The sequence below is a fragment of the Dermacentor variabilis genome, chromosome 10, assembly GCF_050947875.1.
Source record: "Dermacentor variabilis isolate Ectoservices chromosome 10, ASM5094787v1, whole genome shotgun sequence".
NCBI classification, from domain to species: Eukaryota; Metazoa; Arthropoda; class Arachnida; order Ixodida; family Ixodidae; genus Dermacentor; species Dermacentor variabilis.
In genome coordinates, this window is record NC_134577.1 from 38,769,499 (window position 1) to 38,795,841 (window position 26,343).

Sequence of the window (26,343 nt, forward strand, 5' to 3'; positions counted from 1 at the left end):
TCTTTCGCTGACAAGATTAAAGATGTTTTGCTGCATAAAGGGTAGATTGTAAGGCAGGTACAACGCGTGCGAATGTTGCCTATCCGGAGTTTGTATCTGATCATCGATGTATGACCGGGCGCATGCGTGCCCAGTTTTGTACGTATAAATGTTGACTTCTTACTTCAAATAAATCAGTTGTAAGTTCAGCGCCGTGTTTGTCTCCTCCTCATTCTGGTCCTGTCGTTTAGCGCTGTTTGAATTTTATTGTTACCATGCAACACCAACTCGCCCAATCCGCTGCCCTTCTGCAGTTCATGCAGCCCACCAAGCCGTCGTTTAATGAACCATCGGGATTAACCCAGTGATAAACACAGGGGCTGCATGTTTCAGCTTCGCCGGTTAACCATCTGTACGGAGTGCTTGGGCGGTGATTTTTTTTTAGCTTGTTCTTTATTGAAGCGTACGTTGTTCTGTATGTTGTATGCGTGATTCCAAAGAATGTATGCACTGTTCGCTGCACTTTCCTGAGCGCTTATAGCCTCTGCCTTACTGGTGTACGAGCCATTTCATTTTTTGCTTGCTTTCGGGGTGTTTGGATCCCACCGATGGCATCGGTTGTTGGGAACTCGGCGCTGACGCCCGTGGTTGTACCTGGGTCGCAAGCCCCAAGGGTAGCGTTGGCCTGGCGGCCTGGGGTACAACTGGAAGCATCCGAAGGTCCCGGCAAAGCAAGAGTCGACTGGTAACAACAAAACAACTTGTTTATTTTAACATCGCAAAGAGTTGGCGGTCAGGTTGACCGAAGTAGAGAGACGGGAGAGCACTTTACTCAACAGAAGAAATCGGAGCCCTCCTTTTGGCGTCCGGGGGCAGCTGTTTTTATACTCTCGCAGTTGAGGGCAAGAAGGAACCCCTCAATAGACGAGCACGTGATTGTACAATGGGCTAAGGTGACGCACACTGCCGCCGGTCGGGCACAAAGACTGGAAGGAGAGGGTGACCCCCTGCTTTCGCATCGCCTGGTTCGGGCACAATGACTGGAAGGAGAGGGTGACCCCTGCTGTCGCATCGCCTGGTTCGGGCACAATGGCACATACACTCACACACGCACATGAAGACACGTGGCATCGGAACATGCCTGGAAACGCCTGGCGGGGAGCGTTGCGGCGACGCCGAACGGGCCAAAATGTCTGCCGCCCCGCCGCAGTCGCGCCGGCAAAACCGCGTGTCGCAGGCGAAACGCAACAGACCGCCCCGCCGGGGGAAGGAGATCCCGATGGACAGGGGACTGCATCCGCTGTCCGGAGGGATGTCGCTCGATGATGCTCATAACCGAAGTCGGGCATCCCTCGACGTTTCTTGAGCGCAGCGCACAGAGAAGGCCTCGTTCTCTCGTTCAGGTTCGCACGGGACACTGCAAAGTGACTTCGGGAGAGTTCACATTTTTGTTCTCGTTCCCGGCAAGCGTTAGAACTACGCTGAAACTCAACCGCTCAGTCAGCAAGCACGGCACAACCCTCACTAAGCCCTGCCAGGCTCTTTCCCCTTTTTATACCACTGCCTAGTTCCTTACAGTAGTCTAGCATCACTCAGAACGCGTCCACAAATTGGAAAATTGCACTAGAAAGCATATCATCACTTTGAAACACTAAACAAAAGCAATATGTTAAAAAAAAATCCTGCCTCAGGAAGAAAAACATCAGTAACCAACAATTTTGAGGCTGATTCCTACGTTAGGGGCTTCGACTTAAGCCATCGGCGTTACCGTTGAGACTCCCCTTTTTGTAACGCACCTCAAAGGAATATTGTTGTAAAGCGAGGCTCCAGCGCAGGAGGCGGCCATTTTTGGGAGAGATGGTCTGCAGCCATTGGAGAGGGCAGTGATCCGTCTCAATGATAAACCTCGAGCCGGCTAGATAGCATGACAATTTCTGAACGGCCCACACGAGACATGCACACTCTTTCTCGGTGGCGCTATACGCCTGCTCACGACTGGTCAGCTTACGACTAGCATACAGGACGGGGTGTTCTACTTCTCCCTTTTCCCGTTGGCACAGTACAACGCCCATGCCTCGCTCACTAGCATCGCACTGAACAATGAACCCTTTTGTATAGTCTGGCGATCGTAGCACAGGCTGGTTTGTTAGGGCACTCTTTAGGGCGCTAAAAGCTCTTTCCTTGGTCTCGTCCCAGACGACTGTTTGAGGCTCTGTCTTTCTTAGAGCATCCGTCAGGGGAGCCGCGATATCAGAGTACCTAGGGATGTACCTCTGATAGTAGCCGGCGACACCCAAGAACGACCGAATATCGGTCTTGGTGCGCGGTTGCGGAAAGTCTCGCACAGCGGCCACTTTTATTTCAGAGGGGCGGCGACGACCCTGACCAATCACGTGACCGAGGTAGACAACCTCGGCCTGTGCTAACTGGCACTTAGGAGCCTTGACTGTCAAGCCCGCTTCGCGCAGGCGGGTTAGCACTGCCCGCAAGTGTGCCATATGCTCAGACCAGGATGCGGAGAATATCGCTACGTCGTCTAGATACGGTAAAGCGAATTCTTGCTGTCCCCGCAACACTTTATCCATGAGGCTTGAAAAACAGTATGGCGCGTTCTTCAAACCAAAACTCAACACTTTAGGACGGAATGTTCCCATTGGTGAAATGAACGCCGCATACCTACTAGCCTCTTCTGTAAGTGGAACCTGCCAATAACCCCTGACAAGATCTAGGGTGGAAATAAACTGAGCGCTACTAACTTTCTCAAGGCGCTCCTCGATGTTAGGGATCGGATAAATTTGATCCTTCGTGATGGAATTAAGCCTGCGGTAGTCGACGCAAGGACGAGGTTCCTTGCCCGGTACCTCAACTAAAATCAAAGGGGAGGTATAATCACTCTCACCTGCCTCAATAACACCGAGCTGTAGCATTTTCTTTACCTCAGCCTCCATAATATCGCTCTGGCGGGGTGACACCCGATACGCCTTGGATCGTACTGGCTCTGGGGAGGTAAGTTCTATATCATGAGTAAGTACAGAAGTCCTACCAGGCCTCTCAGAGAACAGACCTTGAAACTCTTGTAATAGCTGGTGTAGTTCGGTTTTCTGCTCAGGCGACAGCGGTGCTTTACTGATAAGGTCACTAATGACTTGACCGGTGTCTTCCCTGTTCGTCACTGAGCCTAGTCCCGGAAGCTCGACCGGAAGCTCTTCAGGAACGTTTACCATCATGCACACCACTGCTTCCCGTTGTTTATAGGGTTTGAGCAGATTACAGTGGTAAACTTGCTGTGCTTTCCGCTTTCCTGGCAGACTTACCACGTAGTTAACGTCCGACAGTTTCTGAACAATTCGTGCTGGGCCCTCCCACTGCACGTCTAGTTTGTTGTTTAGCGATGTGCGCAATATCATGACCTCATCGCCCACCTCAAAACGACGGGCCCTGGCTGTCCGATCATAATAAACCTTGGCCCTCTGCTGGGCCTTTGTCATTGCTTCACCTGACAACTCCTGTGCCCTTCTTAAGCGTTCGAGGAGCTTAAGTACGTACTCCACCACGACTGGGTCGTCGCCCCTGCCTTCCCATGATTCTCGAAGCATGCGAAGCGGAGACCGAAGCGAGCGACCGTACACCAGTTCAGCTGGCGAAAACCCCGTAGCTGCATGCGGCGCGGTTCTTAACGCAAACATCACCCCAGGCAGACACAGCTCCCAGTCAGTTTGATGTTCAAAACACAAGGCTCTCAACACGCGCTTCATGACGGAGTGGAGCTTCTCAACGGAATTCGACTGTGGGTGGTACACTGAGCTGTGTAACAGCTTTACCCCACACCTTTCGAGAAAAGTTGTCGTCAAAGCGCTAGTAAACACTGTGCCCTGATCTGATTGGATTTCCGCAGGAAAACCAACTCGCGCAAATATGGACAGTAGTGCATTGACTATCTCAACTGAGCTGAGTTCTTTAAGCGGCACTGCTTCAGGGAACTTTGTCGCTGGGCAGATCACAGTCAAAATGTGTCTGTACCCCGTGGCTGTTACCGGCAGAGGTCCCACTGTATCAATAACGAGCCGTCTAAAAGGCTCCGTAATGATAGGTACCAATTTCAACGGTGCCCTCGATTTGTCCCCTGGTTTGCCCACCCGCTGACAGGTGTCACATGACCTTACGAAATGGTCTGCGTCCCGAAAACACCCTGGCCAATAGTACTCTTGCAAGAGACGGTCCTTAGTTTTCTTAACTCCTAGGTGTCCGGACCACGAACCCCCGTGTGACAAGCGCAACAGATCCTGACGATAGCATTGAGGCACGATCAGCTGATCGAACTCCACTCCTCGGCGGTCTAGATACTTCCGGTACAGGACTCCACCTCTTTCCACAAAACGCGCAGTTTTCCTGGCGATACCTTCTTTGACATTGCAGCGCACGTTTTCCAGGCTGCCATCCTTTTTTTGCTCGGCTATCAAAGCCGACCGGCTGACTTTTAGCAACCTATTAAGTCCGTCTGACGTAGGCGCGATGAGCAAATCAGTAGATAGCTCTTCTAACTTTCCCGTGTCGGGCGTTTCCTCTCCAGTATCTGGCGCCTTCAACGCTACAGACTCAATTTTATTCAGTTCGGGCGTGCTCTGAATATCAGCTTGCTGCGCCTCTGACCCTTTTTCGTTGTTTGATGACGTCGGCCCCGCAACTACCGCCTTTGCAGCGAGCTCCCGAACCTTCGATCTGGTTAAGGCCTGAACACTAGCTTCACCAAACAAAAGCCCCTTCTCGCGCAGGAGGTGATCGGACCTGTTTGAAAATAGGTACGGGTACTGGGGTGGCAGCATAGATGACACTGCCGCCTCCGTCTCAAGCGCTCCGAAAGGTCCTTCAATAAGCACTTTTGCTACCGGCAGACACACGCTATGAGCTTCCACGGCTTGCTTGATCCATGCGCACTCGCCCGTGAACATATGGGGTTCTACGTAAGACGGGTGAACTACATCCATCGTAGCTGCGGAATCGCGAAGCACTCGGCACTCTTTCCCGTTCACGAGGAGGTCTCGCATGTAAGGCTCGAGAAGCTTCATGTTCTCGTCAGTGCTGCCTATTGAAAAAAACACAACTTTTGGTGTTGTTTCCGGACACTGCGCCGAAAAGTGACCCGGCTTCTGGCACGTATAACAAACGCGCGCTCGCCTCATCTCGAACCGCTTTCTGCGTTTGGCTGCCGCCGTCTCTTTACGTTTGGTCGGACTGCTTTCACTCGCATCCTCACTACGCGTGTCCCCCTTTAATCTCACGGGCGTGAATTTCGGCCTCTCAAACTTCGAGCCAAATTCACCCTTTTGACCGTCCTTAGCTCCGCGAGCCCGACGCGTCACAAACTCCTCGGCTAGCTCAGCGGCTTTAGCCACCGTACAAACGTCTGGCCTATCCAAGACCCAGTATCGCACGTTCTCCGGTAACCGACTATAAAACTGTTCTAGCCCGAAGCACTGCAGAACTTTATCGTGGTCACCAAACGCTTTCTCTTCTTTGAGCCACTCCTGCATGTTTGACATAAGCCTATACGCAAACTCTGTATATGACTCACTTTTGCCTTTCTCATTTTCCCGAAACTTCCGACGGAACGCTTCCGCAGACAGCCGGTACTTTTTTAGCAGACTCGATTTTACTTTGTCGAAATCCTCTGCCTCCTCTCTATCCAAGCGAGCGACTACGTCGGCCGCCTCGCCGGGTAACAAAGTGAGCAAGCGCTGTGGCCACGTTTCCCGAGAGAACCCCTGCTTCTCGCACGTTCGCTCAAAGTTAACCAGGAACAAACCAATGTCCTCTCCAAGCTTAAACGGCCGCATCAGGTCAGTCATTTTGAACAATACGCGTTCTCCTGCACCGTGTGCCTGACTTCCATTACGAGCGCGTTCCATCTCTACCTCGAGACGCTTCATTTCCAAAGCGTGTTGACGGTCACGCTCTTGTTGCTCTCGCTCTTTCTGTTCTTTACGTTCACGCTCTTCTTTTTCTTTTTGTTCTTTAAGTTCGCGCTCTTCTTTTTCTTTTTGCTCTTTAAGTTCGCGCTCCTGTCTTTTTGCAGTCTCCCTCTCTTCAATGGTCTCAAGGCATTCCGACAGCTCGTCATCCTCAGCTTCTAACTCAAGAATAGCCTTTAGCAGTTCAGGTTTTCTTAGTTTGTCTGAGACATCCAGACCCAACTCTCTTGCAAGCTCCAACAATTTCGGTTTGCGCAACGACTTCAAATCCATGGCTGCTCTGAATGCTGCTTTCTCTACTGCTTACTATTGTCTTGCCGCAAACTAACCCGGCAGCAACGACAACCACAATTACCAGCTCTGTTTCTAACACTAACAAAAGCCTGGCAAAGCTCAGAAGAAGAAAGTCCCGCACTCACCAAACCTCGCAGTCAAGAGTTCAGCGCAGTCGTTCCGCTGCAGGCAACCAGTCATCACACAGGGCTCTTTGCACTGCTCCCGGATCGTCGATGAGCTGCTCAGCATACAGTCAACTGCATCTCTTCGCTGCTGGCCTCCGTTGTCGCGATCCCACCGCTGCCATTAGTTGTTGTAATCGCACCGCTGGCGCGAGTTGTTGGGAACTCGGCGCTGACGCCCGTTGTTGCACCTGGGTCGCAAGCCCCAAGGGTAGCGTTGGCCTGGCGGCCTGGGGTACAACTGGAAGCATCCGAAGGTCCCGGCAAAGCAAGAGTCGACTGGTAACAACAAAACAACTTGTTTATTTTAACATCGCAAAGAGTTGGCGGTCAGGTTGACCGAAGTAGAGAGACGGGAGAGCACTTTACTCAACAGAAGAAATCGGAGCCCTCCTTTTGGCGTCCGGGGGCAGCTGTTTTTATACTCTCGCAGTTGAGGGCAAGAAGGAACCCCTCAATAGACGAGCACGTGATTGTACAATGGGCTAAGGTGACGCACACTGCCGCCGGTCGGGCACAAAGACTGGAAGGAGAGGGTGACCCACTGCTTTCGCATCGCCTGGTTCGGGCACAATGACTGGAAGGAGAGGGTGACCCCTGCTGTCGCATCGCCTGGTTCGGGCACAATGGCACATACACTCACACACGCACATGAAGACACGTGGCATCGGAACATGCCTGGAAACGCCTGGCGGGGAGCGTTGCGGCGACGCCGAACGGGCCAAAATGTCTGCCGCCCCGCCGCAGTCGCGCCGGCAAAACCGCGTGTCGCAGGCGAAACGCAACAGGGGGCATGCGCCATTGATGATAGCTTTCTGTCGACGGACGCGTAAGAATCCCGGGATCCTAGATTTATGCAGCTTCGCTGTAACTATTTTGATACACGCTGAATCTTTATTTGGTTTTTTGTTTCTTGATATTTTTCTGCCCCAGCATTAGTGTTACTAATGCTTTAAGCAGCAGGAATATTCCTGCTCATGTACGTTTGTATGCATGCATGGTAGCAGGAAGGATAACTCTCTCAAGGCCTGAAGTTCATCATGACAGATGCTATGCCGTGAAGCAATATATACAGGGTGTTTCAGCGAAAACCTTAAAAAATCTTTAGAAGTTGGCTGTGGCAGATATCACAATTCTAGTCTATGAGCTGGTCTACTCGAATCTAAATGTTCATAGTACAAGTCATACGTCATCGCCATAATGTTATTATACAGATTTTACGCACTTTAGAGCGTATATTTTAAGGCCCCTTTACAGCCACGTCACATCAACTTCATAGTAATCATAAGTACACTGCAAACCCATTAGCACAGACATGGCGCTCTTTGGCCATACCTGGCCCTTGCGCCATAAAACCCCACACATCATCATCATCATCATCATCGAAGCGGCGGACACTACTTGCACAAATAACTGAAACGCAAAATCTACTGATTAACAAAAAATCACTAATTATTTTTAACTAATTATCTCACGGCCCATATTGCAATTTACAAATTTAGCCGTGGAGTTCGCAAGCCTCATCCACTTGGAACGAATTCTCAGGCGAATTCTCAGGATGACACCGGTTTCGAGATATAAATTCCCGAACTTTGCGGAGAAATGCATGTTCTAGTTAACTTGTTAAAAAAAAAAACGTCGTTGCATGCATTGAAGCACACAAGTAACTGGAACGCCAATGCATTTCTCCGCAAAGTTTGCGAATTAATATCTCGAAACTGGTGTCTTCCTGGGAATTCGTTCCAAGTGGATCCGCCTTATGAACTCCATGGCTACAATTTGTTAATTGCAATATGAATCATAAGGTAATTAGTTAAAATGTGAGTAGTTAATTTTGTTAATTAGTCGGTTATGCATTTCAATTTTATGTGCAAGTAGTGTCCGCCGCTTTGATTAGAGAATCTCATGAACTAGAATTGTGCTATGTGTGCTACAGGATTGTGATATGTGTGCTATGTGTTCGCTGAAACACCCTGTGTGTGCAATATATATATATATATATATATATATATATATATATATATAATTTTCATAGCATGGTTTAGTTTAGCGTGCATGGCACAAGCAGAAGGTAATGTCTCATTCACCGTGGTGAGTTGCTAGTTTATTTGCTCGCAAGAAGTTTAGAAGCTACTGCAAACATCGCTCGTTCCAGCTTTGGAGCGTTCGATCGACCTGCGCACAATGCCGCCAGTTTGCTTTCCGACACTGTGCACACCGCTAGATTCCATTACAAGTGGTTCAATTCGTTTTCATGTTCGTTTACACTTCTAAGAGCGACTTTGCCCCAAAGAAAACCTCCACTAAAATTTGAAAACCTGTTGGAAGAAACTCAACTTATAGTGCGATTGGTTGTTATTCTTGCCTTTCGCTGAGGCTTGAGAGTTCCCGCGGGCGGCAGGTGTTTGCTGTGTACCAAAGTCCGGGCCCTACCTCGAGCACCGCGCACTGCGAGCACGAACAAGCGCCGGTCACTGGACGCAGGCGACCTCGTCACACGTATCAGCTAACTATCAAAAGAAGGTACACCCCATTTCACAAACGGAACTCTCGTGTGTTTTTACACCACGACGCACTGACAAGGTAACTTTACAGTTTCTAGCCTCGTTCTATCGGCTGTAAGAGATGAGGAGGACTTTGGGATGAAAAACTTGGGAGGTTTATTTACATTATTTACAGTGAGACGACCGAGAAATTAACAGTCATAGAAGTTATTACGGGCCGGCAGCAACTCGGACGCTGCGGCCCGTGGCAAGAAGCTCGAAAGACATGAACGAAGGAAAGCTCTCCGGCTGCTCCCGGTCTGTGTCTTTTTAAGCCCTTCGGTGTCTCGAAGACACGTCACGTTCAGCCAATGGGAGAGCCCGCTCAGGTGACGCCATTTTCGGCCAGTGGTAGGCGCCCGTGCGATGGTGTCACACCCGGCGGAGAGGGTCGCTGCTTGGTCCCCAATTGTCCGAGGGCTTACTTCTCCCTGCGGTCTTGCCTTGCTGACTTGCAATGCGCCGTCACAATAGGCGGATGGGGGCGACGCTGCCAGGGTTTCAGGGTGCATTACACCTGTGTTGCCTCTTGGACCCAAGTTACCTGGAACAGTGCCAGGCTCTCGCTTCACTTTCGGGAAGATTCAAGCAGTGAATAGCTTCAGATGCGGCGTACGAGGTGGGGGCCGCCAACTTGCTTGCATGTGCCGCGCCTCGGGAATGTGGTATCCGTGCTTCTGCGTTTCTTAATTAGCTGTGGCGCGATTCGATGTGGTCTGGTGAACTCGAAGGAGGCTCAGGAAAAGGTCCCGTATCTAACACGGCGCGGTATATCCGTATATAGCTTCTGAAAGCACGACAGACGTTACTGCCTATGTATTCTGAGATACATGCGATATACTGCAACACGGGTTGCTGCATGGAGTTGCCTGTGAAGGTAGCAAACAGTCAAGTATCGCACATGTAGCAGTGCAGCAACTCCTCCAACAAGTGCTTGCACCTTTCGAAGACCCGCTGCGCACAAACACGTCCTTTTTTTTTTTAAATTCCCGGCTCGCCTGAAAACTATTTCCGCAACTCCGTCGCCCAAATCTGTGAGACCGCGATCAAGATACGGTGACCGGCAGCAAGGACTTTTTAGGCTTCCGCGAAACACTTGGATTCGACGCCACAAAAGAGAAACGTGACCGCAGAAGAGCAACCTGGTATTATAGGTCACACGACAATGACGGGAATGGCGCACACGTGCCACAATCAATCCTCGCACCTCTTCAGGCTTGAGCGTTTTCATCGGCCCGTTTGTTAAACAAACAAGCTTTCGGGGGTTATACTAATCGAATATTGTTTACAATTAAAAAAAAAACTTGTTCAGTACTTTCCCTTTTTCCTTCGCAGAGAAATCACGCGGACACAACAGAGCAAGATTACCGACAGATAACCGCAGTATTTTTCGAAAGCATTTACATGTCACATGGTCTCCACAATGTGTGCACTACTAATCTCACAGTGACCCCACACTGATCACGTCATATAAGGGCAGACCGTATTGTTTCGATAACTGAAAGCAGCGTACTTAAGGCGCAGTCGTCGTTTTCCACCCAAGCAGGTGTACACCGTAAAGGGACACCATTACGACGTAGAAAACAACCCCATCGTCTGAATCGTTCACATTTCAACAACTCAACCGCGCTTTTCGTCAAGTCACCGGTAGGCGGCCGCGACTGAAATAATCACTGCTAATTCCCCAAGTCAAAGCCTCATCCATTTATCATAGAATAAAGGCATTTATTCTATGCCCAGAAAGTCTCCCTGCAATGCTTGGGAGCCAGTAGTCCACCGCGACGGCGCCACGCTACTAAAAAATGGTTATCGGTTGTTGGTATAGCTTGAACAACTGTCACTGCGCGCTATAGATTGTCGCTGAGTTACTGCCGCATTGAATGTTACAGAGAAAAGTTGACGTGACCCTATAACCTTACTTCATAAAACGTGTATGCTTTGCTGGGAATGTGGCGCCCTCCAAGCTACCCCAGACTTGTCGCTGCCGGGAAGGCCGAAGGAAATGCAGGAGGTCTTGTCCAAGGTCTTAGGGTCGTTGGCCCCAGTGCCCGCTCTGCCACAGGGTGTCGTGCGCAAAGGTTGTCTAATTGGTTAAATCGTGCCACGTGGTATGCTGGCGCGCGGGAAAACTGCAACTGAAACAGTGGAAAGTGGTAAACAAGCCATTAGCGCGGTGGGTTCGTTTGGGTGCTGGCGGCCGTTGAACTTGGCGGCGATATTGGCGGGAAGCGATGGACTTCCGTGTAGGCTCGCTGGCTGACGATCACTGTTCGCGGATTAACGGTGAGAGTTTCGACTGCATCGATAGGCATCCAGGAGGGTCGACGTACGTTAATCGGTGGGTTTGCATATTGGTGTGCTTCTGCTGGGCCGAATTTCCTTGACTTTGGCGGGAAAGCATGGACCCGATTGGCCTGGGCGATGGCATTTGGTGCTGGCGGACCGGCGAATATTGCAACTACAGTGGTGGACATTGTGTTCCTCGGCGGTATTGTATATTCGTGTGCTTCTACGGGATCAACATCGCTGCTCGCTGCACTACTGGAGGAGGGCCCGCCAAATGTGAGTGTTGATGAGCAAAACATTTCTTCTCTGCTGTAGTTGTCTGCGTTCCGCTGACGGACTTATAGATGTGTGTGCCTTCGCGTCTCATCAGAAAACGCCACTGAAGCGGGGTTGTCATAATTAAAGGCGGTCTTGTTAGCCTTAAACAGCATTGCTCGTCTAACTGCGCAGCTTCGGCGGCTAGGCATGTGGAGCGACAACTGCTACATGATTTGTTTCGAGCTTGTCTTTCTGGAGCTCGTTAATTTAGTGTTACTTCTTTTGTGATTTCTTAGTAAATTAGGCGATTTAGCGGTCGCCGTATGTCCGGGGCTTCGAGAAGCTTCTGCTGTTCTTGCGTAGACGCCCCCCCCCCCCCGTCTCCTTCTTTCCACAATCACAATGTTTTTGTGCTCTTAATTATTTATTTAGTTGTATCAAGTATTGAACCGAGTGTTACACGGTATGTTTTGATCATGATGAAGTGCGATCGGGATCGAATTTCTCGATCTCGATTGGCCCATTAAGGCGAAAGCCTTTAACGGCTCATGCTCGCGGCCATAGCCACAACGGCGTCCGTTAGCAGAACGTGTCACACTCCGCTAGGGGGCGTTCGTGACGTCATCGGAGTAAAGCCCCTCAATTTTTCAAAAGTAGCGCCATTCTTAGATCTTTCCGCCACCCCGCTCACCCTGGCGCGTCCTCCTCCACGTCTCCTGTCGCCCCAGCCTCCTCCGCTCCCCCATTGGCCAATCTGTGTCACGTGAAAGAAGGCGCCGCGCTTTTTTATGTTTTTCCTTTCCAGCGCGGAGCAGGCGCCGCGCTTTTGTATATTTTTTTCTTTCCAGCGCGCGCCGACCTCCATTGTTGGGCCTGCGCGACGAAAGTACGGCAGGCGGACTGGCGGAGTGCGTTAGCGTAATAGAATGTGTCGGGCCGAGAACTTAATTGCGATGCTTTGCTGCTGCGCCTTCGGTTGCCGCAACAGACACAGCGAGGGCAAAAAGCTTTTTGCTTTGCCGTCCGGCGGGCGCAACGCAAGAAGTGTGGATTCGCAGGATCGGGCGGGCTGACTTCGAGGAAGTGGCAAAGAACGCACGGCTTAGTGAAGAGCCACGGCTACTCACAACCTCTTATTTCGAGCCTAGTTCACGCCTTCCGCTTCGAAAAAGTGTGTTCATGCTCTGCGTGGTTTTTAGCGCGTTGTTTGACTTTTTTTTTTTAATGTGCTCTCTTTGTTTCATGTAATTTCGTCTTGCGGTGAAATGCACGCATCTGCAGCTGGCCTGTGACATAAAAGCGACTTTACTCAGGGTCTGTTTTAGGCTCCACCAGAAGTTAGCACATTCTCAAGGCCTTTGCAAGGCTCAATATGACTTACGATGCAGCCTTTTAGCTTCGAATGTACGCCCGCATGTATTGATTCGGTTTGTGGTGATTAACGTTTTTAACGTTCCGAAGCGACTAAAGCGAGGATGCAGGTCGTAGTGGATGGCTCCGGATAACATTATCTAGCTCACCTGGGGATGTTTAACGTGCACTTTGATCGTAGAATCGTACGTGGGCCGGTAAATTCCTCGTTGGCGTTTCATAATATTCGCGCAGGCGCGCTAGCGCAGCTTTAGAAGTTGGCGCCTCGGCGCGATTGTATTTCTTCAATAAATTTTATTTACTAGTTGTAACTCCTTGTCATTATTTCGTATTATTGACGGCGCCTCCAGGGCGCCAAAGCGGCAACGGGAACACCAAAGCTAGAACCAGGGCTGGATGGGGCTCGCCGAAGCCTGTACATGCCAAGGGGGTATAAGATCGCGGACAGCCAATTTTGTATGCGAACACTCCTTGCGACGCCTGCATTATTGTAATGTCACGTGCTCTTCAGAGGCCTCCGTTAGCCATTACATGTGCCCTCCTGGAGCAGTACTTGTAAAAAAAAACAATATATCGTCACGATTACCAAAGCACCCAGCAATGAAAGAAACGGCCCAGTTGCCAGGCATTGCTGACCGCACACAGCCGGAATGGCTGTGTGCGGTCAGCAATCTCTCACGCGCCGGCCGAACAAAAGTATCCTTCAGGTACGTAAATGAACCTACGAAACCACGTACACATACTTTCACGCCGTCAACACCTGAAACTTTGGTAATTACGCGCGTATTTGAGTACACCGCGTGCTTGCGTCGTGTTTCAGCAACACGAACTCTCAACGTCGCGCGCTTTATGCCTTAAATACGCCTTGAATAATGGTCCTTTTCGCTATTTCTTCCGCAATTCCAACACGAAATTCTAAAGGCCAGTTACCGACTGACGAAGAAAGATCTCGAGTGAAAAAACTGCTCCGCAGGGCTCGAACGAACTTTTCTGCGGATTTCCACCCGTAGCGTGTTAGCCGTCGTCTGCTACGGTAGGCCCACCACCGGCGGCGCCACCGTCGAGGCCGCGCCGAGCGGAGGAGGAGGGAAGCGAATGGCGCTACTTTGGGAAATTGAGGGGCTTTACATCGGAGTGGCGCGCGTGCTGCGCATGCGCCAAATAGATGGCGCCACCCTCGCGCTCCAAAACGGCCGACTATGGAGGAAGGAAACTCCGTGCGGCCGACGCTCCTCGCTAGCTGAGCTGTCGGATGTCTCCAAAGCGCGCTTGCGCTTCTGCAGCCAACGGTGGTAGAATAGGAGAGGTGGCCAAACGGCGCCGCTCCAGCAATGCGCCGCGCAATACGCGATGGCTCTCGAGTTGCCGCCGCTTTGCGTAAGGTGGCAGCAGGGGTAGTCTGGGCCTAAAGTCTGGGCCAGTCTATACGCTCCGCCGTACTTGAAAGTACGTAGCCGGCGGGCGTTCACGAGCATTCAAACTGTGTTTTTACTTCTGTGATTTTTGAAAAAGAGCTCCGCATCGTAGTACCGTACACCAGAGAGATCTTCAATCACACTGAATAGTTACCTTCGCTTAAAACGGACTTCTGGCGCGGATTTACGCGTGACTTCAGACGTGTCGCTTATTTCTTCACTTGATTGTTTTATTTCTTTGTTTTGCTGGATACATGCAGATTGGTGCTGGGAGTTATGCGGCGACTAATGCGTAATTATCAAATGAATCACGTTTGAAACGAACATCGTTTTAATATGTTCACGATCAAGTACATCTGTTTTTCTTCCTTATAATAATAACAATAATAAAATTATTTATTAGCATGTACGACTATGCAGAAACAGTATTTACTGTCTTTCCAAAAGTACTGTTGAGGTGTTAACATATATGTATATATATATATATATATATATATATATATATATTCTTGTAAACTCTGAAGATCGGTCCACCGGTCCAAACTGGTGAAATTAAATATTTGTCCTGCTTACCTTCTAGCACCGCTCGAGTTCTTTACGCTTGAAAGGTAGCCTGAAGAATTTGTCTTTATATATATATATGTATATATATATATATATATATATATATGTGTGTGTGTGTGTGTATAGTACTATTACTAATGAAAAAAACTTTGGGACAAAAAATCATCAGTTTCCAAACGCGTTACATACTGCAAGATTACTGGAACGACAGGCTGATTTAGAAATAAAAAAAAGTTCATCGACGCTTTCTGCAAGACCGCAATATATTCCTTATGCAAGTTTCAGCATGCGCGATCTGTCTGCATTGCGCGTCCCAAGTGAAGTACTCTGCGCTGAATCTCCAACGGGCACCACGGCTACCGCTTACTGCGTGCTTCACGCCGTTTCTGTTCATCTTTGTTCAGAGTGGCCGGTCAAGGCAGGCCGCGAACACGGAATTCGACGAGGCGGTGCCGCTCTGTGTAGACAACGGCGTCTACTCCCGTCGTTTGAGAGGAGATTCTTAATAGAAGGGTTTGAAAATATGGGATGAAGTAACCGTCTCTCCGTAAAGCCCCTCAAGGGAACAGGGTAGGCAAAATTTATGAAAAAAATCGATTTTTTGTTTTTGTGTAATTTAAAATCTCTCTTCTTTCCTTAACCTGGCCCAGTGTTTCATTTGCGCGCACGCAAAATATTTACCTCAATATGAACATTTTTCTAAACCTAGGCAGCATCCAGCCACGCCCCCTTTGACACATGCTCGGGATCTGTGCCTCTCCTAAACTGAAAAAAAATTTTTTTCTTCAACGCCTATTTTTTTGTCACGTTTAGCGGAATGGCTGACACTCATCTGACAACAGTGAAAACCTAGCTAGCATATTTCACTTAGCCAAACGAATCCTAAGACGCAGCTGGATTACTCGCAACGCGCGGCGTTTTTGCTCGTGTTTTCGCGGACAATCGAATTTGTTTATACTTTGGTGCTGGTTATTTAGCGGTAATGCAATGACGAAGCCAAAGAAGTGCTTTAAAAAACGTCTCTTCCACGGAAACCGGCATAAGTCGTTTTCCAATGACGCCAATTCTCCGCAACACAATCCGGGAGTGGGCACCGCGGCCACCACGTGCGCGTCTGCATCGAAGCTTTCGCACTCGGCGGAACGCTTGAAGAACCTAAAGGCAAGTAATTGTGACCGCGGTTATGGCCCGATTGACACTGACCTACTCTCGTGTGCCTTGAAAAACTCAGAACGCTAATGAGGCGTTCAACAACGTTGTATGGGAGCGCGCTCCGAAGAATGTCTTTCTTGGCCTCAAGACGCTGAAAACAGCGACAATGGATGCTGTGCTAACTTTTAATGACGGAAGCATTGCTCGAGCCGACATTTTGAGGTCATTCGAAGTTTCTCCAGGACGGTTCACAGTCCAGTGGTTGCGCGAAGCTGACCGGCGGCGACTGTATTGTGCAGAGAGGGCTACACGACTGGTCAATAAGGAGGCCCGGAAAACAAGGCAGCTAGCACAGAAAAGAAGCGTTGATGATGGAGGGGACTACCAGGCTGGCGGCTATTGAAAAAATGCGTCAGAATTTGTTTCTATAGTCCTATATTGCAATAAAGCTCTTCCACTTCAAAGCCACGATTATCTCAAAACACCAAATTTTGCTGCATTTGACCCTTTTTTTTCCAGAAACTACAAGCGCTAGGGAGATAATATTTTCCAGATATCGAGCAAACATTACAGACAGTCTACTGAACTAGTATTATAAATATTATTTTAAGATTTTTATTTACAGGCTATTTACTGCAGATTTTGGCTCTAAAATTTGGTGGGTCCAGTAAAAAAAAGAAAACAACAATCTAATCTTTAAAAAAAATAATCCTAGTTCAGTAACACTACCTAACATTGCTGATTACCATGCCACCAAGGTTAATGTTCTAACCCCAGCAGGCCATGAGAAAAAGGGTCACGAACATAGCCTAAAATGCATGGCAAGAATAGGACCTACCCTGTCCCCTTAAACACGGCCGCTCAATGGAAACAACACCTTGTTTCCATTGAGCGGCCGTGCCTTAAACTTCTTAAAGTAGCGACACTCTCCTCCTCCGCCTTCACTCCTGCTCGCTTCTCTCTTTCACGCTCCATCCTCGACCGTGGCGCCGCCTACACAGCTCAAACGCAGCAACGGCGCCAACATGCGCTCCTCGCTACTCCGTATACGCTTCTCGAGCAAAAATGGCGCTGATGCACGGCGCGAGGGCCCACGTGATGCTATTAGGCCAATAGCGACGCGGCGTCGGCCTCGGCCAGAGCGCGCGAGGAGGAGGCGGCATTCTTCGAAGCGTGGCACTACTTTACGAAGTTTAAAAGGCTTTAGGTGAGATACCTCTCTTTCTCACTCCTCTTCCTCATCCCTCTTTCCATTCCCTTCTCCCCAAGTCTCCAGCATTTCGTAGGCGCGTGCTTGCCTGAAAGGAGGAGCACAACTAGCTTCCTCCGTTGTCCGACTGCATTACAGCGTTGCGAGCGCCTCGGAGTCGTGCTTATGATCCGCTTAGATATGTGGTATTTCTGGCTCTCCTGTGCAAGCTGTGCGCGCGACAACATCGGTATTTCGGCTCACTTTGTAAAGTTGGAACCGTTGTAGCTGAACAAAAAGGAAAACGAAACTGGTGGCCGCGCATCAGTGAAATTTAGTTACAGCCAGGCGATCATAAATCGACTACGTACATAAGCCCAATGCTACCCACAATGACGTGAAAACCAAATATTTTGTTCACGCTGTACACTCGCTGGAAAGAACTTTCACGCTTTCAGAAACATACACCGGCGTCCCTTTTTGCGATTACCCGCGGCGAATAGAAATTCTTAAGCTCCGCAGAGCTTGGTACACTCATTTTTGTGGGCAAGACCAACAGACGGCCTCTGCACATTATTATTTAAATTCATAAACAGCGTTTTAAAGCCAGAAAAATTGCGATAACAACCGACCTTTTACGGCGCAGCGAAAGCTTGCGATGCGCGTCTTTGAGCCCATAAACCCATTTCGCCGCTTAGCGGCTGCTGTAGAAACTCGCGAGGTGCGGCGACGCGCCCGGGGCGCTCGTTTGGCCCCACCTCTCCTATTCTAGCACCGTGCTACGTTGCTACGTTGGGCCCTTTCTTTCAACGAAGGTTTCGCACCGATCCTGCCATATTGTGCGTCAGCTTGATCGCCGTGTCAGCTTGCCAGTCTCGGGTGGCGCCGGTCGATCCTGTCGTTTGTGTTCTTCAGTCCTGGTCTCTTGCGCCTTAATCTTTACTCATTCAAGCATGAACCAACTAGCGCAAGCATATGATATATATGTATATTACCTGTATTACCTGTATATTACCGGCGTAATGGTCAACGGTCCATACGAGTGAATTCTACCTTTCTCCCCCATGCCTTTAACATCAAATTCGTTCTACTTTGTCGCCAACTGTCTGGTATTCGTCTGTCTTTTGAACTTTCTTCTATTGCTTTAAACAGCGCTCCCTTACTTTTAAACCGCGGAGGCGAGCGCCATCTGGTGGTAGTTCAAGGAACGCAGCGGCTCGCGCGGGGTGCGTACTCCGCTGTGTTTGGTTGGCCTATTCGGCAAGAGGACAGCCACGCCGCAGCCACTGTCACGAAACTCGGCAAGGTTCACAAAGATTGGCTTCTGAAAGATCAAGGGGGGATAAACAAAATGCCAGACTGCTACGCACGTATACAGTACCTAAATACTTCAAGTAGGCGAGCTGGTTATTTGTTGCCGCCCCGTTTCCAAGGGTATGCAGCAGAAATACCGAAGGGTCTTCATGATCCGCGGCTGTCGTATCCAGTGTTTCGGTATTCTGTAAACTACAATGCGTTCAAATATACATCGAAGCTCTCCGATGTGTCCTTACCGTAGTTCGTGTTCAGATACTGGCGTGCCGAGTAAGGCGGAGGGATGTCGTACAGGCCGTGAACAGGGGGCGGTGAACTGTGGCAGGCCCCGGATTGGATTACGAGTGGTCGGTAGCCAGCGCCGTACGCTGAACGCCCTTGGCTGTAATGGTGGGTGTCCGCAGTACACAGGAACAAGCAGCAGAGGCAGAAAACGCAGAATCCGAGCGCCGCAAGAACGAGAAAGATCACGTTCAGGACGGACGAAAATGCGCTGGTCGAGCGCGTGTATCCATTGTGCCTGTGCTGCCCACTTCTGAAAAAAAGAACGCCACGTTTCGTTGTCACCTTCCCTACCGCGGGAAACGCGAGAGAGCCAATGTTAGCGTGTCAAGAAAGACCTGAATCTCGATTTTGATTAACAGTTGGGTGACCATATATCTTTAGTGCTTTGAATTGCGTGTTGCTAGTCCATCTGTTAAATAATTACCAACAACAGTTCTCCAGGTCTCGATAACTCATCGAACTTTGAACACCCACGGAGATATCAAGAGGGTATTTGTGGGTTCATTAAATATGTATAAACACATACCCTAAATGATATGTGTGACGTGCCAATGGCTTCCGTCTTCTTGGATATCAGATCTCTGAAAGAGCTACGGTGTTTGTGCTTGACCTTGAAGCTAAGCTTTCTGGCGTCCTTGAATGGCAATTGCAAGAACGTACGGCGATTGATTTTCTTTTTTTCTGAAATGGGCGTATATTTATTCCTCTTGAAGCAAACAAACATAAATGCGGCATGTTCGTTCCTGGCAAGAGGAGCGTTTTGCATTAACAACCAGGTGAAAGGAAACGCAACACTGCTGGTTCAATGCGCTTCCTATGCTTATAGTATTGGTACACCCCGTTGATAACGCCTCCCGTTCTCTTATGGCCCGAGTACGCCTCTACATGACACAGTAGTGTATAGTTTTTTTTTAACCGCTTACCGGGACATCTGTGTCAAGGTCAACATCCGGTTGGCCACATGTAAGAAGGTGTATGTGTTGACTTGAGACTCGCAAATTATATCCCCCCACAAAAAGCAAAAAAAAAAAAAAGAGAGAAACCAACTTACACGCTCGGCGATGATCCACTGAAAAAACCTGTTTTCTCCAGATAGTACTCCAGCTGTAAGTGAACGTAAGAAAGAAAAATGACTGTTTAGCTACAAAGACTAAACGACACTATCTGCATTGAACAAGGAGTAATGGACACAAGGGGCTCAATTTTTTTTAGTTGCAACCATATGAAGCGAACGGACAACGAAGCCAGGGAAAGCATATGGGAAACATCCTAAAAATTCAGATTTACAAATATTAACGGAAAGACAAAAGAAAGTGGACGAAGAGACAACTTGTCGCATGCGGGAGCCGAACCCACATCTTCCGCGTTACGAATGCCGTGCGTTACACTTAAGCTACAGACACGGCCACACTGCCGTCAAATTGTTTTGCCTGATCAACGATGATAAAACTCCGACGTCATCTAAGCACTTCTTATGAGTTGTGAATGCGAAAGCATTAAATGTCCAACTGAACTCCAGTGAGCGTTCCTTCGGGTTAAGGACTCCTCGCGGGCGAGCGAGAGCGTTGAGACTAAGTTGAGACGCGTGGCCAACGCCTCCTAGATAGCACAAGGCCGGTGCACGTCAGTCCGTGACGTCAGGCTACCTTGCCCGGCTGCCACAGAATCAAGTGGGGGAACCTCCGAGCAAGCCGCGGTGATTTTGACGTCACCGCTTTCGTCACGCCGGTCTTTGCAAAGCAGATTTCGGTCCAAATAGCACGATGTCATCAGGCAGAGTGCACAAGCCTGCTGTCTAGGAGGCGCTGGTTTAACCAAGTGGCCAAGACACTTGGCCTCTGAGCGTGGGGTCGTGGGCCCGAAACTCACTATACCACCAAAGTTTCTCCTTTCGAATTTATTATGTTTATTTTATGTATTAATTTTCTTATAGTGACTACCGGGGGCGAAGTAAGAGCGTAGGCGATAGAGCTTGCGCGGACAGAAAACGTGCGGATAACACATAGGCTTGAAAGAGCGAGCGTGACGTGATGCTTTCACGCAAGGCCTGGTCAACCTGGCCCAGGGATTCTTTAACGTGCCCCCAATGCACGGGTCACGGGCCTTTTTGCATCTCGCCCTCATCAAAATGCGGCCGCCGCGGCCGGGATTCGATCTCGCGAACTTGTGCTTAGCAGCGCAACATCACGGCCTCTAATCCATCGCGCTGGTTATAGCGATAACTGCTTACGATGAAAAAAATTGTGGGGTTTTACGTGCCAAAACCACTTTCTGATTATGAGGCACGCCGTAGTGGAGGACTCCGGAAATTTCGACCACCTGGGGTTCTTTAACGTGCACCTAAATCTAAGTACACAGGTGTTTTCGCATTTCGCCGCCATCGAAATGCGGCCTCCGTGGCCGGGATTCAATCCCGCGACCTCGTGCTCAGCAGCCCAACACCATAGTCACTGAGCAACCGCGGCGGGTTGCTTACGATGAACGGAACGTCATATCAGCACGCCTGGCGCCGCCACCTGAAGTACTTTGCTTGCGTCATCAATTCACATCGCGCCGCCGTCCGCTGCTGTTCGTGTCGCCGCAGCGCTGTCGTTTATACTGGTCGGATCAAGTTTCATAAAATTGATGACGACACCCTGCTGCGTGGAGATGAGAAAGTGGCACAATGCTTACGCATACTTACAGACAACTCCCGGAGGAGTCTATGCGTGAATTCCTCTCCCCGCCGGCGTGACGCCTTCGGTTTGCAAGGCAGTGAGAACACGAAGTTAAAGCATACATTATTCAGCACCCTGATATACAAAGTGGCTTTGGCGTTGCGCCGCCAAGTCCGAGGTCGCGGGATCAAATGCCGGCCGCTGCGGCCGCATTTCATTGGGGGCGAAATGCTAAAACACTTGTGTAGTTAGGTTTAGGTGCACGTTAAAGTACTACAGGTGGTCGAAATCAATCTGTTATTTCCCCGCAACGGCGTGTCTCGTAATCAGATCGCGGTTTCGGCACGTAAGCCCCCAGAATTTTTAGTCAGATTTGTTCGTTATCGGCTTGTGATCGCAAGTGCCGCGATTGTGGGACGATTCTTTTTTGTGCTTCGTCAGGGCGATGCTCCGCCCGCGTTACCAATGGAAACAGCTGGCCGCTGACCGGGGATGACAAGAGTGGCGTATAATCGAGTGGAAGGCATCGCTATAATATATGGCGCCCCTGTTTGCTGCTTAAGTACAGAATATGCGGTACTTGCAAGCATTAACATTTGACGCACCCGAAGGAATACCAAAAAATCGCAAGACACTCACCCCGCAAGATCCCACCAGTATGTATTCGTCTTGAGGATAATCGTACCCTTCGCATGTAACTTGAATCAAACCGAATTTCTGCGATTTCTTCATCTCGGCCTTGCATTCCCACTGGAAATAAACAAGAGGGAGCATTAAAGAGCTAGCGTTTAACCATTTAGGCAATGTCCAAGCGGGTTGGCGAAACCTTATCAAGGCTATAGACTGACCGATATGTTCTACTGTGTTCCTGTCTCTTCACTGCACCATTTGCGTCATTCTTTGAACTACGTGCTACGTGCTGTCGATGTCACGTGGCACGTTCTTAATCTCGCTTTGCTCTCTCAAGCCCAGCTGCACAAGCACCGCGTCGCTTCCCTTATCAGGTGAACCTCGCCAATGTCCTGCTGACGCATTGCATTGGTTGGAGCACCAGGACTCGAACTTACAAAAAAATGTTCTTACGCTGGAACTGTTTTTAGGAGCGGATGACAGTAAATCGTGATGTCAGACATATTATTAGCGGAGGCAGCCGGCCAATGGCAACCATCAAATACGAACAAAAACAGTCGCAGTTTCGTACGAAAGGCGAAGCATCGATTGTGGCATTAAATTAATGGACAACTAGCTATACGAAGTAACGATAGCAGTTTTATTGGCCGTATAACCTTGTAAACATAGGCTTACTAACTAAATTAACAAGCATGGTGTCACGCACGCACAAGCGAACATGAACACATGCCACTCGATGCCCGCGGAAACTCGCTCTCAAAACGCTGGAGTGAGGAAGCGCGGCAGCTGCACCGTGCGAATTGACCTTCGTGCGGCCGGACTCAGTCCTCGTCGCAGATGGCTTTCAAGATACAGCGGCCCGGGCGGGCGGGCTCGGCCGCCCGGAGTAGAACGGGTCCCCATCCTCCCCTCCGCCCCGGATCGTTGCGCGGTTGCGTCCCTCGCTTGCGTGCGCGAGATTGAGCCGCTATCGCCGGCTGACCCTCGCACGCTTTCAGTTGCACATGCAGCACGCGGCTGTGATTTTATCGTCCTTGGGCTTTATACGGAACCTCACGGCGACGGCGACGCCGACGACAGAAATGCGCCTGCAGTGTCCACATAATTGTTATCGCAATAAAAAAAAGTTTTTTTTCGGAATTCCGCCTCTGGTTCGCAGTGTGAAGGACGTACCGGAAGCCTGCTTATAGATGCATTCATTCAAGGAATCATGCAATGTCTTGTCTTGAAAACTGAGAATTACCGGATTGAGCTAATCAGTGCCTTTCAACGAACATATTCTAAAATACATTATTCAAAAGGCCTCGATGGTAAAGCAAATATATAGAACCCATGGGTTGCTTTCCCCGTTCCCTCTCAGCTGGAGCGGCGTCGATAGCAATGCTCTTCCTATTGCTCCATTCATACGGTCTAGTGCAACACTTTCTATCCTTTCTTAAAGCATGGCAATTCCAATGGCAGCTCCCCAGGGCGTTTCTCGAGCTGAAATGATTCCTAGCAGCGGCCGGATTACTCCACCAAAATCCGCAGGACCCACCAGAACTTGGGCTGGAACTGCCTCGACCCCGTCACAGAAATTCACCTTTTAATTTTTGTTCTTTCCGCATGTAACAAAAGAGTGCGTAACATGACGGATGGGACGTGTTAACAACTGCCGCGGCTCCGTCTGCCAAATGAGCGAAGGAGCTTGTACGCATGCGCGAGCTTTCGCTCGGGAGTAGCTGACGGCCACGAACAATCGCCCAATGAATGGCACTATACTCTGGCGCGTAGTCTGTGACGTCATAGGCCACGACATTATATCGAACAGACCTCGAAAGCCGCAGACCATAGTGGGCGATCATTTATGCGAGATCGTGGGCTGTATGCGAAGGAGTAATACTTGGCTGGCATGTTCATGGCAGCGCTGTATATAAAGATCACGAAGTCTTCATACTAGTGCCCCTTCAATGCAGTTATGCCATGTTTATTCATGCCAAAGCTTATCGTTTTGTTTGAACACCCGAAAACGATTTCACGTTACGCCTTTTTTTGCGTACGTCGTAACCCAGCCGCGTGCGCATCGCTGTAAAGGTGTGGATGGCAAGAAAGGTCACCTGTGCGTCTTGGCCGTCGCTTCCACGGTTGTAGCACTGAACAACCGAAGGTTGATCCTTGCAGCCAGCGCTGCCACCGCGGCAGTTCAGCTGAGGAACCGGATGAGACCGGCGACCGGTGGTGTACTGTCCCTGCCGCAACGTGAGAACCTGAACGTCTTTCAGCCTCACTTTGTCACCTGCGTACGTCAGCGCGCTGGCCAATAACTGTTCGCACCCTAGCACTCAACTGCCATAAGATTTCACCGATAGCCTTTAAGGAGCACACACGCGTAAAATTTGCATTGTATTTTTTGTTGTTGATTTAGTAGGTTGCTGTCGATAGCGTTCTTACAGTGCGAATGTTCAGTTTCTTGAGCGCGCAAGACAATTAATGCTAATTAGATCATCACTTAATGCGACCACGGCCTAAACAATAAACCACAGTCGGTTTACCCGCCTTGGTGGAGTTGGGGCGTAAATGCGAGTGGATGAATGTAAATGCAATAAATTGAGATCAATCGGTAGTGAAAAGCCGAGCTGTCGTGGCACATTGCAACGGTGTTCTCTCACGATGAACATACACATCGTGTTCTTAGATTTTGACTGTTTTCAAACGCAACAATATCTCTGCTTGGTCGTAAGAACGTGCATCACGTCATAGCCCTTGGCGCGCGAGCGACCGTTGTGTAGCTGAACGACAACGCAGTGCATACTTGTTGGGCGAACTCTGTAAGTACACATGGGTCTACGTTTGCCGTCTATGTATAGCAGCAGCTGGTGTTGCATCGATAGTGAAAGCGACTGGGCTCTTCTAATATCTGTCATTGCGTCTTCTGTGCGCGACAAATAATAAAGTGGATGAAATGGTCTTTCAGAAGTTACATGTAGTTCTGCTGGCGCAAGGTTCAGTAGCAAAATTAAACGAAGTGCTAAGAAACAAGTACGGGCAGGGATTTTGTGACAGCAAGAGTCTCGGTTCTCTCTAATATTTCTCTTTAGTGACTTTAGCACAGTTTGACCATTTTGTTGCCTGCACACTGCTGAAATTTCTTTTAACCCGGCATTAGGAGCCGAGCTAAACGCGGCCAGAGTAAGGAGATGATTGTGCAGTGGGAGCACTTGCACCGAAAAAAAAAGGGGGGGGGGGGCGATACATACCTGACAAACTGTCTGACGAATGAAAAAACAGGCAAAGGAGCGCTCCGAATACGAAGGTGTGACGCATCTTGAGAGGTGACGGGAGGGTTCGCGATGGGCTTCAGCGGTGGCCTGTCTCTATAATTTAGAAAGGGGATCGAAAATCAGCTATACATGTTGTTGTTGACTCCACCCTCAGCCCAACTTCTTCTTCTTCACACCGACGTGGCATATACCGAAAGGGAGGATTGATTGAAGCTGCAAATTTGAACAGGACCTGCACATGAAAATAAATAATTATAGAAAATTATAGCATCGACGACGACTGTCACCGCAAGCGAATAAGCCTAACCCTTTGAGAAAGGTATTCACTTTATTAAAGGAACGCTGCGCTCGCAGGCGTACATTTATTCCAGTAAGAACGTTTCGCGAGTGGAAATCTCGGAGGCCATGGATGAGTCATAGTATCCTACAAATATTACTGGAGGAAACTCTGCCGCTGCAATCGCTTAGCTACCGTGCGGAATGATGGCTAGCGCATAAATTTGTTTGATCTTCATGCTTGTAGCTTCAGGTGTTCTCGTCGCTTCGTTTATTGTGCTGTACACAGGGCGTCCCAACTATTATGTAACCAGGATTTAAATATATGCAAATGCCACGTAGCTGGACAGAACCAAGGTATTGTTGCTTGCCGTCGCTTGGAGTTACTCAGATTATTTTTTGCTTTACGATAGCCAATTTTGCATGTATTCGCGGGCTTCTTTCAGGCTCGGCAAAACACTTATGTAGCACGTATTGAGCAACAGAAAGGTGTACCGGGAGTTTTCCATGTTGCTCTTCATTTTGTTCATTGACTCTTCCATCTAATTATAACTGAGGAGTTGGTTAATTAATTAATACTAATTATGTGATTAGGCTGACCGAAAAAAAATGATGTATCTCCGAGCGACGGCAAACAACATTTTCTTGGTTTTGTCCAGCTACGTGGCATTTACATATTTTTAAATCTCGGTGCATGATAGGTAGGGCGTTCTGTATATGCCTTCATCAATTGCCTT

The 26,343-nt window shown here is 49.3% G+C and overlaps 1 protein-coding gene across 6 annotated transcripts in view; it reads right to left on the reverse strand.

The window, feature by feature from the left end:
- Positions 1-25,668, reverse strand: part of LOC142560350 (store-operated calcium entry-associated regulatory factor-like) — a 33,679-nt gene extending 8,011 nt beyond the window's left edge. For 2 of the 6 annotated variants that reach the window (XM_075672377.1, XM_075672376.1), the window contains exons 1-5: positions 25,307-25,660; positions 24,167-24,345; positions 22,080-22,190; positions 19,835-19,887; positions 18,738-19,033 (exon numbers count right to left, since the gene is read on the reverse strand). In XM_075672377.1, the coding sequence (XP_075528492.1) occupies positions 18,738-19,033; positions 19,835-19,887; positions 22,080-22,190; positions 24,167-24,345; positions 25,307-25,373 (706 nt within the window). In that variant the 5' untranslated portion in view covers positions 25,374-25,660. Of the gene's footprint in view, positions 1-8,743; positions 8,855-18,737; positions 19,034-19,834; positions 19,888-22,079; positions 22,191-24,166; positions 24,346-25,306 lie in introns of all 6 variants that reach the window. The other 4 variants (XM_075672374.1, XM_075672375.1, XM_075672380.1 and 1 more) reach the window with 4 other exon arrangements.
- Positions 25,669-26,343: the final 675 nt, after the last annotated feature.